The 14,615-nt window shown below is 42.3% G+C and overlaps 2 protein-coding genes across 36 annotated transcripts in view; one reads left to right on the top strand and one right to left on the bottom strand.

Moving 5' to 3' along the window:
- The window catches only part of S100B (S100 calcium binding protein B), a 153,482-nt gene that overhangs the window by 36,937 nt on the left and 101,930 nt on the right, over positions 1–14,615 (bottom strand). For 2 of the 35 annotated variants that reach the window (XM_050784391.1, XM_050784381.1), the window contains exon 1: positions 690–693. The exons of 31 other annotated variants lie outside the window; for them this stretch is intronic. The gene's annotated coding sequence lies outside the window, so the exon portion shown is untranslated. Of the gene's footprint in view, positions 1–463; positions 468–579; positions 584–689; positions 694–14,615 lie in introns of those variants that run through there. 2 more of the 35 variants (XM_050784361.1, XM_050784354.1) reach the window with 2 other exon arrangements.
- Positions 4–14,615, top strand: part of PRMT2 (protein arginine methyltransferase 2) — a 30,631-nt gene continuing 16,019 nt past the window's right edge. Inside the window, exons 1-5 of the mRNA XM_050784341.1 lie at positions 4–190; positions 1,339–1,433; positions 8,034–8,138; positions 8,809–8,991; positions 13,967–14,128. Of these exons, the coding sequence (XP_050640298.1) occupies positions 1,395–1,433; positions 8,034–8,138; positions 8,809–8,991; positions 13,967–14,128 (489 nt within the window). The 5' untranslated portion in view covers positions 4–190; positions 1,339–1,394. The remainder of the gene's footprint in view (positions 191–1,338; positions 1,434–8,033; positions 8,139–8,808; positions 8,992–13,966; positions 14,129–14,615) is intronic.

Genomic DNA, 14,615 nt, shown 5'->3' with positions numbered 1-14,615 from the left:
CTGGAAGGGGGGCCGTCTGAGCACTGCGCCTGCGCGGGGCGCCGGACACTGGGCGGGACTTCTCGGCTGACGGCCTGCGTGCACTGCGCTTGCGCGGGTTGAGGGCGTTGGCTCAGGCTCCTGGAAAAGACCGTCGGCCCCTCCGCGCTGGCGGTGTGGACGCGGAACTCAGCGGAGAAACGCGGCTGAGGTAGGTGTCCTGATGGGCCGCTCAGGTGACTGGACTGCACGTAAGGAAGGACAGGCCAGGTGAGGCGTCCTCGCACTGCGTGTGCGTCGCTGGCGGACAGAGGCCTCCGCCCCCTTTTGGGGCCTCCGAGCGCCTTCGCGATCTCTGCCACCTGCCCTGGCGTCGTAACGGGCGCTGGGTCCCCGTCACAGCCTTCCCTGAGCGCCGCGCCCCTTCCCGGCCACTCCCACCATCCAGCGCTTTCCATGGCCTCGCCCTCTGCGGCCACGCCCACCCCACCATCTCTGCCACGCCCTTCGCGACCACGCCCACCTGCCTGACGGCCCCTGTCCCGTAGCTCGCGACGCTCGCCCAGCCTGACCCTCTCGTGCCCCTGCGTCTACGCGCGGCCCCCTCGCTTCCTGCCCCCTTCTCACCCCGCTTCATTGGCCGCTTGTTCCCACCCTCCATGATCCTGTTCCTTCCGAGGGCGTCTTAGGAGAGCTGGATCCTGCACGCACCCCGGCCTCCTCTCCGACCCCTTCCCAATTTGGACCCAGGTTTTCCAATGAAAATGTAATTATGTAAATCAGTAAGCATTTGTAACTACGAATATCACAAAAATAAGCTTCAAGACTGGATTTAGAAGTGAAGCATGCATTTTAAACAAAGAATTGCTATGCAATTGAAAAAACACATTGATCCCAGAGCAGAGTGTGGATTACACTGTCACTGGAAAAATAAGAATTGAGAAGAAGGAAAAGACTGGAAGATGCAGACTTTGGTTCCTGTTAGTGGAAACACTGTAAAGTCCCGGGTAGGGACTTTTAATTGGAATTAAAGCTATCACAGTTCTAAGAAATGAATGAATACTGATTTATTGCCTTAAGTCGACACCTGATCTAACAGAAACTAACAGGCTTCAGCAAATGAATAAGATTAACACCTTTCAGACTAGTGAAGAAAACACACTATTTGAAGTTTATGATTTTTAAATGCTTTTGTCTCTGTAAAGAATTGTAAATTTTCATTTCTATACTATTCTTTACACATACACATTTTACTTCTATTTGGTAGACGACATTTATCATGCCCCTTAGAAGTTAAGGGAACTTAATTATTAAGCAATATAACAAGTACTTTGTGTCTCCTTCTCTTTTTAAAAGTAGAAATGGAGAAGAAAATGAAATAAAGCAGCAGTTATGAGGCAGAGCCTAAGAGAACTATGGCAACATCAGGTGACTGTCCCAGAAGTGAATCGCAGGTAATTTCGGTTCCAGTTCCTAAAAATCTGTGTTTAATGAATGTGAACATTACAGAGAGCTAAGTGTCAGCTCACAGATATGGTGGAGCTTGACTTGTGCCTTGGAAGGTGGCCACCAGCAGTAGAATGCTTAAATGTGAAGATTGTGAGGCAGAGGAAACACAGTGTCTCTAAGGTGACATCCTGCATTGGGCACCATAACACTTCTAAGGAAATACTTAGGCCCTAAACATCACCATCATTTAGGGTTCCATTTTTGATATGTGAAATGGCAAAGCAAGTGTATTTTCTGAGCTGTTCAATACAATTTCAGGCATAATACCAGCAATATATTGAAGGCAAGTTGGACACATTAGAAAAGATTTATGTATTCATACTGTTTCTGCCTAGGGTACTCATGTAGTTTTGTTCAAGTTAGCAGTAAAAAAAACCCTCAAATTTTAAGGAATGTTGATTGTGTAAAACTCACCAACTGAATAATAGATACTATTTTTAAACATTTCTGTATCTGTTATGTCAATTTTAATATTTTCTTTTTTTTCTCTTTCATTCCAATGATCTGTTTTCATTTGGGTTTTTATATATAGGAATTTTATTTATAGTCAGCATCTTTCATTGATTTCTTTAATTATTCATAAAATGTTTTAATTCCGTGGACATCTTATTTTTCTTTTGATAAATTTAACAAATATTAGGACATTTCCAGAATGATATTGTAAACATCAAGTGCATTAAACAGTGTACATGAGGTTATATATATATATTTATAAAATAAAAATACTGTCGGATGTGTCTGTAGTTCAGCTACTCAGGAGGCTGAAGCGGGGGGATCACTTGGGGCCAGGAGTTTGAGGGTGTTGTGTATTCTGATTGTGTCTGTGAATAGCCACTGCATTCCAGCCTGGCCAATAAAGTGAGACTTCATATCTTAAAAAAGAAAAAGCAACCCTCTAGATAAAGTTTGTTCCCCAATCTCAGTCCTATTTTTCCTCTTCTCTTTCTAGAGGCAAACACTACTGTGAATCCTGAATCTGTTTTGTGTCACTGCACCATTTTTTATACCTCTGTGGCTTATATAGATATCCTTGAATGACATACGATATTGTTTGTGTGTGCTTTTTAGAGTTTCCATAAGTGGTGTCATACTCTCAGTGTCACCTGTAGCTTGCCTATTCATTTAACTTTACCTTTGGGGAATTTGTCCTTGTTGATATGTGTGTAATGCTGGTTCAATCCTGCCACTGTAGGGTGCTCCTGTAGTGTATTTCTTCTCTGAAAGTATAAAGTATCCTAGCTGTAATTATGTGTATGGGCCTGTTGCAGTCTCACTGCTATACAGTAGGCATATACCCCATTTTACTTATTCCCCTTTTGTTGGACACTTAAGTTGTTTCTAGTTTTTTCTATTTCAAACAATGCTGTAGTGACCATCCTTCTCCATGCCTCTGTGCTCCAATAATGGCATTGCAGGGTGCAAAGGACCGCAAGTTTCAGTTTTACTGGGTAATGATCAGTTGTTTCCCACAATGACTTTACTAGTTCACAGGTCAGTAGCCCACAATAGTGCTTGCTAACACTTGACAGCATCAGACTTTTAAGTTTTGGTCAGTCTCATGGGTTAAAAAATGGTATCTTGTTACTTTAATTTTGCTGACTACTTAAGGGTCATGGTGGTACTTCAGTAATACTTGTGTTCATCCTGTTAATACTACCCTCCATTATAGAATAGATGTCTGATAATGGTAATTTGTATTTTATCTCCTTTTTTCCCACTTGATCAGTCTTTTTTTTAGGGTTTTATCAATTTTATTTTTATAAAGAACCAATTTTATCTGTGTTGATTTCTCTGTTTTTCTATTTCATTGATTTCTGCTTTTGTCTTTATTTCCTTCTGTTGTATTTGGGTTAATTTTTGTAGCATCTGAGAGAGAAGCTTAGATAATCGATTTTAAACCTTTCTTTAATAGTCTTTAAAGCTATGACTTTCCTCTAATCACTGCTGTAGTTATACGTCACATATTTAAATGCATTGCATTTTCATTATTCAAAATATTTTCTAATATATTCAGTGGAAATTAGAAATTTTCTGGACTATTTGAAAGTATGTTGACCAGTTTCTAAACATTTTGGAAATTTTACTTTTTCTTATTTAATTTTGCTTTAATTAGCTTAGTTAGAGAACATAACATCCTCTATAATTTCAGTCTTTTGAAATTTATTCATACCTGCTTTATATTCTAATCATATGGAATATTTTGGTGAATGTTCCATGAGTACTTGCAAAGACTATGTATTCTGCAGTTGTTGAGTATAGCATTCTATACATGCCATCAAGATCAAATGTGTTATTAGTATTGTTCAAAACTCTATGTCTTTTCTGATTTTTTTTTTTGCCATTTTCTGTCAGTTACTAAAAATTCTCCACTATGATTGTAGATATATCTATTTTTCCTTTTGGTTCTATCACTTTTTGCTTTGTATATTTTGAGTCCCTGTTATTGGGTGTATATATTTAGTATAGGTTTTATTTTCCAGATTAATCGACCTTATTTTTTATAAAATATCTGTCTTTTTACCTGTTAATAAATACTTCTTTTCTTGCATGTACCTTTTTTTAGTGTTAATATAGCTATACCGGCTATATTATTATAGCACTCCAGCCTGGGTGACAGAGCGAGACTCCATCTCAAAAAAAAAAAAAAAAAAGCCAAGCAAAGAAAGAGCCTGGGTGTGTGTGTGTGTGCATGTGTGTGTGTGTGTGTATGTATGTGTGTACACAGGGGTTTGTGTATGACATGGGCATGGTGGGGGTGTGGAAGGCCGCACACCGGGGGATTAGTAAGGGTTGCCTGGGCTGGGTGGATCAGTGATGGGGTGGAGAGCAAGCAGAGGGCATTGCTGCCTTGTGAGTCATGCTCCTGGCATAGGGAAATATTCCCATTCTTAGGGAAATTATAGAAAATAAAGTATTTTTTATAATAATATACTTTATTTTCTATATAATAAATATAAAAATATTTTTATAATAATAAAGAGTGTGTGTGTGTGTGTATTTTTTTTTTTCCCTCCAGTCCTTATGTTTAAAGCATTTTTCTTGTAAAGAGCTAGTCGGGTCTAGCTCTTAGGTCTTTTTTTTGTCGCTCTGTTAAACACAATTTCTGCCTCTTAATTGGAGTATTTAGTCTATTAACATTTAATGTAATGACTAATATGATTAAGTGTAACATCTTGCTATTTGTTTTATGTTTGTCACATTTCTTTTTTGTGCATGTCTGCATTCCTGCCCTCTTGTGGATTAATAAATATTTTCTATAATTCCACATTACCTCCTTTACTAGCTTGTTAGCTGTATCTTTTCATATTATTTTAGTGTTTTCCAAAGAAATTGCAATATGCATCCTCTCAATTTCAGTCTTTTTTTTTTAACCGCTTCATAAGGTAAAGATCTTATAAGTTAGTTTCATTTACCAGCACCCATATTTTTGTACTGTTGATGTATCATTTTAATTTTACATATGTTGTAAACCCCACAATAAATTGTCATTGTTGAGTCTTTTTTTAATAAAGTTAAATAGTCTTTTATGTTTCCCCACATATTATTTGCCTTTTTTGAGATCTTTCCTTTTTTCCTGCATTCTGTGTTTTCATGTAGGATCATTTCCCTTCAACCTGACAGCTGTATGTTTATATTTACTAGTGTGAGTCTGCTGTGTCAAACTATGAAATGTGTTTTGCCTACATTTTTGAAGAATAGCTTGATTCGGGATTTTAGGTTTGCAGTTTTTATTTAACACTTTAAAGATGCCATTTTACTGTCTTCTGGCCTCTGTTTCTGATGAGAAGTCAGCAATATTTTACTGTTGTTCCGCTAAATGTAATGTATTCCTTTTTCACATTGGCTGCATTTAGGATTTTTCTCATTTTGGGGTTTTTTACCAGTTTTCTTCTTGTTTTTCCCACTTAGGATTAGTTGAGCTTCTTGAATCTGTGAGTTAATGAGTTTTTGTTTGTTTGTTTGTTTTGTTTTGTTTTGTTTTGACACGAAGTCTCGCTCTGTCACCCAGGCTGGAGTGCAGTGGTGTGATCTCAGTTCACTGTAACTTCCACCTCCTGGGTTCAAGCGATTCTCCTGCCTCAGCCTTCCAAGTGGCTGGGATGACAGACACGAGTAACCACGCCTGGCTAATTTTTTGCATTTTTAGTAGAGACGGGGTTGCACCATGTTCACCAGGCTGGTCTCAAACTTCTGACCTCAGGTGACCTACCCACTTTGGCCTTGATGATCTTTTTTTTGTTAATTTTGGAAATATCTCCACCATTATCTCTTCATTTATTTTTTTTCTGCCTCATCCTCTCTCTTCTTTTTTGGGGTCACCATGTAAACATAAGTTAGAATTTTTGCTGCTGTTTGACATGTCTCATGCTCTATTCTTATTTGGTTTTTGTTTGTTTGTTTGTTTGTTTTTCTTTTTGTGCTTCAGTTTGGAAAATTTCTGTTGACCTGACTCTTGAAGTTGCTGATCCTAAACAAGATAACTGGGAAAACAATATGTTTGTAAAAAAATTTCTTGAGATGTCAAATCGGATCTACATTATACGAAGAGTAGTCCCAGCTACTTGAGAGGCTGAGGTAGAAGGATTGCTTTAGCTTGGGAGGTGGAGATTGCCATGAGCTAGGATCGTGTCACTGCACTCTAGCCTGGGTGACAGAGGGTGACCTCATCTAAAAAAAAAAAAAAAAGTATTCTTCAACCTTGGCAATCTATCCCGCAGAAATAAAATGTCATCAGATAAGCTTATCTGTGCACAGACTTCTTTTGTTGCAGCATCAGTTATGCTGGTAGAAAACTGGATCCCAAGACAAAGTCTATCAATGGGGGATGGCTGAAGAATCAAGCGAAGTTCCTGCTATGGAATATCGTATAGCCATTGAAAGTAATAAATCAGGGTTCTGACAGTTGGAGAGTTTTTCCAGAAGGTATTGTGTAAGAAAAGCAAAGTGCAGTTCAGGCTTGGTGGCCCACGCCTGTAATGCCAGTACTTTGGGAAGCTGAGGTGGGCAGATCACTTGAAGTCAGGAGTTCGAGACCAGCCTGGCCAACATTACAAAACCCCATCCATTTCTACCAAAAATGCAAAAATTAGCCAGGCATAGTGACACACACCTGTAGTCCCACCTCTCGGGAGGCTGAGGCACGTGAATTGCTTGAACTGGGGAGGTGTACGCATAGTCTCAGTCCATCAAGTTCATGTTCAGAAACTTACCCTAAGAAGATTAAGGTACACGCAGAATGATTTATGTTGAAGGAAGTTCATCTTAACATAATTTAGAATAGTAAAAACTGAGAAGTCCAAATGTACGAGACTAGGAAACTGGATAGGTAAGTCATGATAATTCATAGACTGGAATACTCGACAGATACTAAATAGTGTTAGAAGTATATTTAATACGAAAAATGTTCAGAGTTTATAGAGTGAAAACCATAGGTCACAGGCTTATTGTGTGAACCCAGTGAACGCTTTGTACTTGTGTTACATGTCCACTTTTTTAAAAGTCTGAAAGTATAAATACCAGTGTGTTGTCTGTTATTATCTGTGATCAGTGAGTGAAATTGCAGTGAAATTTTCTTCTGTGTACTTGGTGTTTTCACACATTTTCTAAAGTAAACACGAATTACTTTTATGTTTAGGAAAATGTGTTTAAAGTGTTTGTGTTGAGACAGGGTTGATTCATTGAACTGGAGTGTGTGATTTGAGGTTCTGCCCTCTGCAGTGGTGTCTTCCAGGCAAACTTATTCTTGTATAAAGTGGACGGCCAGGCATGGTGACTCATGCCTGTAGTCCTAGCACTTTGGGAAAATGAGGCAGGTGGATTGTCTGAGCCCAGGATTTCGAGGCCAACCTCGGCAACATGGCAAAACCCCATCTCTACTAAAAATACAAAAAATTAGCTGGGTGTAGTGATGCACACCTGTAGTCCCAGCTACTTGGGAGGCTGAGGCATCAGAATCGCCTGAACCTGGGAGGCAGTAGAGGTTGCACTGAGCTGAGATCATGCCAGCCTGGGCAACAGAACTAGACTCAGTCTCAAAAAAAAAAAAAAAAAAAAAAAAAAAAAAAGGAGGGGTTGGGGGAGGCTCCAAGGAACCGTGTGGGTCCAAGCTGGGCTCTGCTGCCTCATGGAAGTTTGTGCCCTGCCATCAGCTCTTTCCACAGGCCCCTGGCTGTGCCTGCCTGGGACGCTGGGCCCCCGGCTCTGTCCTCACACTGGTTTCTCGTCGTGGGGTTGATGATCACGTTCAGGAAGCATAGCCGGTGAAGGACAAGGGCTCCTCACCAGATAGACACTGGCAGTGCCTGTTTCTGACTTCTTGCTTTGATGTTCTCTTTTAGGGTCCAACTCATTTTTTTTTTTTAAAAGAAATTTAGAGTGAAGGTGACAGCCTTTGATTATAGTAGTAAAGATGATCCAAATGGTTTGTATAATAAATACTTCGACACATGAATCTGTATTTGAAATTTGAAACCATCCTAATAACATAGCCAAAAAAAAAAAAAGCTCCCACGTCCTCTCCTCACCCTTTCCTTGTTTTTGAGCAGGAAGAAGAGCCTGCTGAGTACAGTGAGGCCGGTCTCCTGCAGGAGGGAGTCCAGCCAGAGGAGTTCGTGGCCATCGCAGACTATGCTGCCACTGATGAGACCCAGGTAGGCATGCGTGGTGGCCAGTGCTTTGTGGTTTTCAGCATGTTCAGTGGCAAAATGAGATAAATTTTGCAGACGTCATATCAAAGTTACATGAAGAAGTATTCAGATGCTTAGGGCCACACAAGACCTGGGTGTGAAGCTCACAGCCTAACCGGTACTGCCCCAAGCACATGTGAAAATACCAGGTGTGGAGTGGGGACCCTCAGCCAGGGGCAGAAGCACCTGTTCTGGTTTCTCCTTGGAATTTAGAACCCACCCAGTTGATGAAAAGTAAGGCTACCAAATATATCAAGCTATATCTCCTTGGATGTAGCTTCGTTTACTTTGTGACAGGAATTTCTTAGCCTAAGCCTCCAGTAAGTCAGTTGGCATAGTTGAGTTACAAGGAAGAGGCTGTTGAGAAATTCTCTCCTAAGCCATTTGAAAAGGTTTACTCCTTTTTAAAAAAAATATCAGTTAAGCTGTGCCCTCCTTTCAGGTAGATGTTCCAGAGGTATCGCTAAGTTGTGGTGTCACTTGCAAACGTTCTTAGTTGCTGTCATTACCCACTGACTCCTGTTTGAAATCTCTGTGATTTTGTCACCATCGGTGGGATTTATTACTGAGCCACACTTGAAATACCAATGACTGGTTTTCTTATTGAATTGAATTTTAACTTTTTTTTTTCCAGCTCAGTTTTTTGAGAGGAGAAAAAATTCTTATCCTGAGACAAACCACTGCTGATTGGTGGTGGGGCGAGCGTGCGGGCTACTGTGGGTACATTCCGGCAAACCATGTGGGGAAGCAGATGGATGAGTACGACCCTGAAGACACGTGGCAGGATGAAGAGTACTTCGGCAGCTACGGAACTCTGGTATCGTTTTTTTAATTCCCTGTTCAGCTGGCCAGGCGGTGGGTTCTCTCTAGCTTTAGTTCCTACTGCATCGTTCAGAGCAGGTCCATAGTCTTGCAGGCCAGAGCGTCTCTGTTGCGGCTACTCAGCTCTGACATGGTTGTGTGGAAGCCACTGTGGATGACACACAAAGTGTACAGGGTTGTGTTCCAATAAAACTTTATTTATGGACCCTGAAATTTGAATTTATACTATACAGTTTTCATGTGTCACAAATTATTCTTTTGATTGAATGATTTAAAAGTGTAAAAACCATTGTTAGTTTGCAGGCCATCCAAAAACAGGTGGTGGGCTAGATTTGGCCCGTGGCTTAGTTTGCTGACCCCTGGCTTAGAGATACGATTTTGAGCAGTGAGATTATGTGCATGGTCTCTCAGCATTTTTTTTTTAAAGTAGTAAATTTTACTTTAAAAATGAAATTAGACTGGGCGTGGTGGCTGACACCTGCAATCCCTACGCTTTGGGAGGCCAAGGCAAGAGGATCGCTTGAGGCCAAGTGTTTAAGACCAGCCTGACGACATAGTGAGAAAAAATAAAAAATATAATTTGTCTCTACAAAAAACTATATATATATAATTAGCTGGGCATGGTGATGCATGCCTGTAGTCCCAGCTACTCAAGAGGCTGAAGTGGGAGGATGGCTCAAGCCTTGGAGGCTGAGGCTGCAGTGAGCCATGATGGTGCCATAGCACTTCAGCCTGGGCTACAGAGCGAGAGCCTGTCTCAAAAAGAAAAAAAAAAAGAAATAATTCTATAAATCTGTGAAGAATAATACTTAGGTCAGGTGTGGTGGCTCATGCCTGTAATCGCAGGACTTTGGGAAACTAAGGTCAGAGCATCACTTGAAGCCAGGAGTTCAAGGCTGCAGTGAGCTATGATTGCGCTAGTGCACTCGAGCCTGGGTGATTGAACCAGACTCTGTCCCTTAAAAAATAATAAAAGCCCAACTTCTAAACAGCTTACTGAATTTTTTTTCCCCACCATAGAGAAATTGCCTATAACCTGATGGTCTAGGCAACAATCTCTGGTTACATTTTAAAACTAGATGAAAACAGTTACTTGCAGGGTGAATGTTATAAAAATAATGTTAGGTGAAAGAAGGAATAGGGCAAAGAATCTGTAACGTTTGACTCAATTATATAAAGTTAAGAGGCCACATTAGAAGGTTTTTTGTTTGTTTGTTTTGAGACAGAGTTTTGCTCTGTTACCCAGGCTGGAGTGCCGTGGTGGGATCTCGGTTCACCGCAGCCTCTGCCTCCTGGGTTCAAACAATTCTCTTGCCACAGCCTCCTGTGTACCTGGGACTACAGGTGCGTGCCACCATGCCTGGCTAATTTTTGTATTTTTAATGGAGGGGGTTTCACTATGTTGGCCAGACTGGTCTCAAACTCCTGGCTTCAAGTGATCCTCCTGTCTCAGCCTCCCAAAGGGCTGGAATTACAAGCATGAACCATCGTGCTTGGCCAGAAGGTACTGTTTGTGAGTGCGCCTGGGTGGTGAGACTGAGGGCGGGAGTGGCTCCCCTGAGAGTTGGTTGGAGGTTACGTGCTGGTGGGGGAGGCTCTGGGACCAGCGTGGCTGAGTCAGAAGTTCTGACGTGCTGGCAGTGTTCTGGGGTTGGATATAGATACAGAGTTGTTTGGATATACAGGTGTTTGCTATACAACTATACTTAATAAACTGTGCAGATACTTTTTATTGCTTTTTATTGCACTTTTTTGTAGGCATGCCATATTTCACAGTTAGAAGTGTTAAAAACTATTCATGTCTGTACATGGTTAGTGATTTCTATCCATTAAGGAAAGATACATAATGAAAAGCCAATGCCAACCTCCCAGCTCTGCCGCCTCTCAGCTCAAAGAACCACTGCCCACCAGATTCCTCTGTGCTTATGAAGTCCAAGTGACACCTAATTTATTTTATGTTTTTAATGTATAGAAAAGGCGTTGTTCCAACACTCAGGTCTTCACCTTGCTCTTTTCACGTAGCTGTATTATTTTGAAGATCTCTCATATTGGCACCTGTCACTCTTTATAACAGCTGCAGAGCATTGTGTTACTCTAAAAGGATCCTGTTGCTATTTGGACAGTGGTTATTTAACAGCTTTTTATCATGATAAATAATGCTGTAATGGAGTCCTATATAATCCTGTTAAATGCTGTTTAGAATTGCTATAGGGTAAATTCCTGGGGGGTGTGTGTGTGGTGTGTGTGTGTACACATGTGGTTTCCTTAAGTGGATGTTGCCAATTCGCCCTCCAGAAAGATTTGCTAATTACACACGACTAAGTGTGTAATTTAAGTTTGTGCTGCTGTAACAAAATACCTTAGACTGAGTAAATTATGAAGAACAAAGCTTCATTTCTCGCAGTTCTGGAGGCTGGGGGGGTACTGGCATTGGTGTCCAAGATGGCGCCTCATGGCTGTCCTCACAGTGAAGGTGGGAGGGCTGGGAGTGCCTTTTCCACCACAAACCCTTTCATAGTAACCTCCAAAGGTGGCCTCTTAGTGCCATCACACTGGCGATTAAGTTTTAGCACATGGGTTTTTGGGGACAGTTCAGACCATGGCATGGATCCACTGACGGTGTGTGAAAGCCCATTTCCCTACCACAAATCGAAGTGAAAAAGGACTTTGATCTTAAAGGTTGAATATGGCGTCTTTTAATTTTGATTTCCATTTTTTAAGTAAGATTGATCATCTTTTATGTGTTTGTTGGCCTTTTGTATTTTTCTTTTTTTGTAAACTTTCATATTATTTGCCCCTTTCTTTTGATTTTTGTTGATTTATGTGTTAGCCTGAATTTGTGAATTTTTGTGACTGTGTGAAATTTTTTCCCACATAGAACTTTTTTATTTGTATAGCCTAATATGTTTTTCTTTTATTTGTGATTTCTTTTTGTTTTCTTTGTGAAAAACCTTCCTCACTATAAGATTATAAATACCCACACTTTTTTTTTTTTCAGAACTGTTATGATTCTATGTTATTTTTACTTTTTATGTTTTTTAGAAATGGTGTCACACTCTGTCGTATGACTGGCTGGGGTGCAGTGGTGCAATCATAGTTCACTGTTGCCTCAAACTCCTGGTGTAAGGGACCCTCTCACCTCAGCTTCCCAAAGTGCTGGAATTACAGGGGTGAGGCACCCCGCCTAGCCTTCTGATCCTATTTTAAACTGTGAGATTTCAAATCAATCTATAACTTATTCGTTGTAAAAAAATAATGTAAAATTCCGCCCTAATTTATGCCACAAATATCCAGCGATCCCAGCCTCAGTTACTGGACGGTTCCCTTCCCATTGATGTGAAATGCTGCATTTGTCGTGCTCTGGATTTCAGGGGTCTGCTGCAGAATCGCTGCTGTTTCACTGCTCTGTTTACTGCAGTTCCCAGTGCTTCATCATTTTCATCATTGCACCTTTGTAGATCTGCAAGAGCTAGGTCTCCAGCAGTTCTTTTTTTTTTTAAAGCATTTTCCTCATTAGCCTTGGGCACTTACTGTTTTGAAACTAATTTTATTATTCTGTTGTGGTTCCTCCTTTAGTAGGTACTACATGGAATGTTTATGTTAATTTTGGGAGAAGTGACATCTTTATAACATTGATTCTCAGTCTCCCATTACTTCAGCTTTGTTTAATATCTTTTAGCATTTTAAGATAAGGATAATAATCTCTTTATCATACATGGTTTTACACTTTTCTTGTTCAATTTGTTCCTAGATATTTTTTATTATTACTATTATAAGGGGTTGGGTGAAGTGTTCTCTAAATACCAATGAGATTGACTTGGTTGACAGTGATGTCCAGGCCTTCCACAGTCTTACCAATTTTTCTGTCTTCAGTCGGTTACTGAGAGCACACTGTTGAAACCTCTGTGATAACTGTGAATTTATCTGTTTCTTCTTGCACCTGTATTGGTTTTGCTCTATGTATTTTGAAGATCTGTTTTTAGGTACAGAAATATTTAGAATAATCATGTCCTCTGGGTGAATTGATTCCTGTGTTGATGTGAACCGATGGGAATCTGGTTTGCTCTGAACTGTGTTCTGTATGGTGCTGACGTAGCTGCTCCAGCTCTGTCTCCATTGGTGTTGGCACTGTAGGCCTTTCCCATCCTTTGCTTCCGGGCAGGAGAGTTGGGCCTTGCTTTGTTGTCTGTGCCTCCCACCTCCTCCCACCTGTCCCTTTGTTTTTTATTCCGCGCAGTCTTGGGAGGCTCCAATGTGGGCTCTGAGGGGCTCGTGCAGGCTCCTGTCTGCTGGTGTGGTCTGGGCGCGGTCCTCGCTCTGCTCCTGGCTGCTGCCTGTCTTCTTTCTGGCGATGCTGTTTCTACGCTGGGCCTTCTGCAGCTCGAGAGTGCTGGTGGGAGGGGTGCAGCCTCTCCTCCAGCCCGCGGCTTTGCTGGCTGCCCTGAGCAAGCCTTTCTCTGCCTCCTTTCAGGGTGGCTGATTCTCATGTAGGTGTCCTTGGGTTTCAGGCATTTTCCTCCCTCAGGACAAGGCTGGGTCTCTCACTTATCCCTCGGGGCACTCCCCAAGAACAGGAGGGGTGAGCTCATGTGTGCAGAGGACTTTGGGGGACCCCCTGCCCACCTACGCTGGCCCCTCTCTCATGGTGTATTGCTGTTTTCTGTAGTCGGACACCTGGCCCTGGGGAGTCTCGTTGGGATGCGGTGGTCCCTCCAGCCTCAGTGGTCCGGGCGACACTGCACCCCTGTGTGCACAGTGCTCCCTCTTGCCTGTCGGCTCGCCTGGCCGTGCTGTGCTGAGCTGAGGGACTCCAGAAGCCAGTACTGTTGCTCTTGTGTGTTGCTCATATTTTTAGATGTGGGGTGGCGGGGTCAGGGGTTATCAGCTGTGGCTCTGATCCTCCATCTCAGTCCAGAACTTGGCATGGCTCTAGGTCACAGGCAGTGATTCTGAATGTGCATTTCTTCCAGAAACTCCACTTGGAAATGTTGGCAGACCAGCCACGAACAACTAAATACCACAGTGTCATCCTGCAGAATAAAGACTCCCTAACGGATAAAGTCATCCTGGACGTGGGCTGTGGGACTGGGATCATCAGTCTCTTCTGTGCACACTATGCGCGGCCTAAAGCGGTGAGTGGGGTCTCGAACGCGTCCCGGGTGTTTGTGCCAAGGCTGGTGATGTCCGAGGTGGCCTCTGAGTGTGCTAACTCGTGACCCTGAGCTGTTGAGGGCTCACTGATGACTCCGTGGTGTTGGTGAGCATCCTTGCACGTGCAGCTCAGGGTCGGTAAAACAGCAGTGTGTTGAGACTGCATGCTAGAGGCTGTGGCGCCCACGTAATGAGTCACAGCACAGACAGGAATAGAGCAGAATAGAAAATATCCCATGAATTGCACAGGGCGGGGTATGTTCTGTGAGACATTTATTTCAGTTGAGTAGACAAACAGGTGCACCCACATGTCTGTGCTGGGCCTTGGGTATGGATGGTCCCACGGGGATGGGAGGGGTGCACACGCTGGGCCCCCTCCCCACTCCTCTTGGGCCGTCTGTGCTGTGCTGAGCTGAGCCGAGCTGCAGCCTTGGAGACTCCTTACACAGTGGGTGGGCTCGCAGCACA

This window comes from Macaca thibetana, chromosome 3 (genome assembly GCF_024542745.1).
Source record: "Macaca thibetana thibetana isolate TM-01 chromosome 3, ASM2454274v1, whole genome shotgun sequence".
Classification (NCBI taxonomy): Eukaryota; Metazoa; Chordata; class Mammalia; order Primates; family Cercopithecidae; genus Macaca; species Macaca thibetana.
Note: the sequence above shows the minus strand (reverse complement) of the source record. Positions and strands in the feature narration are given on the sequence as shown.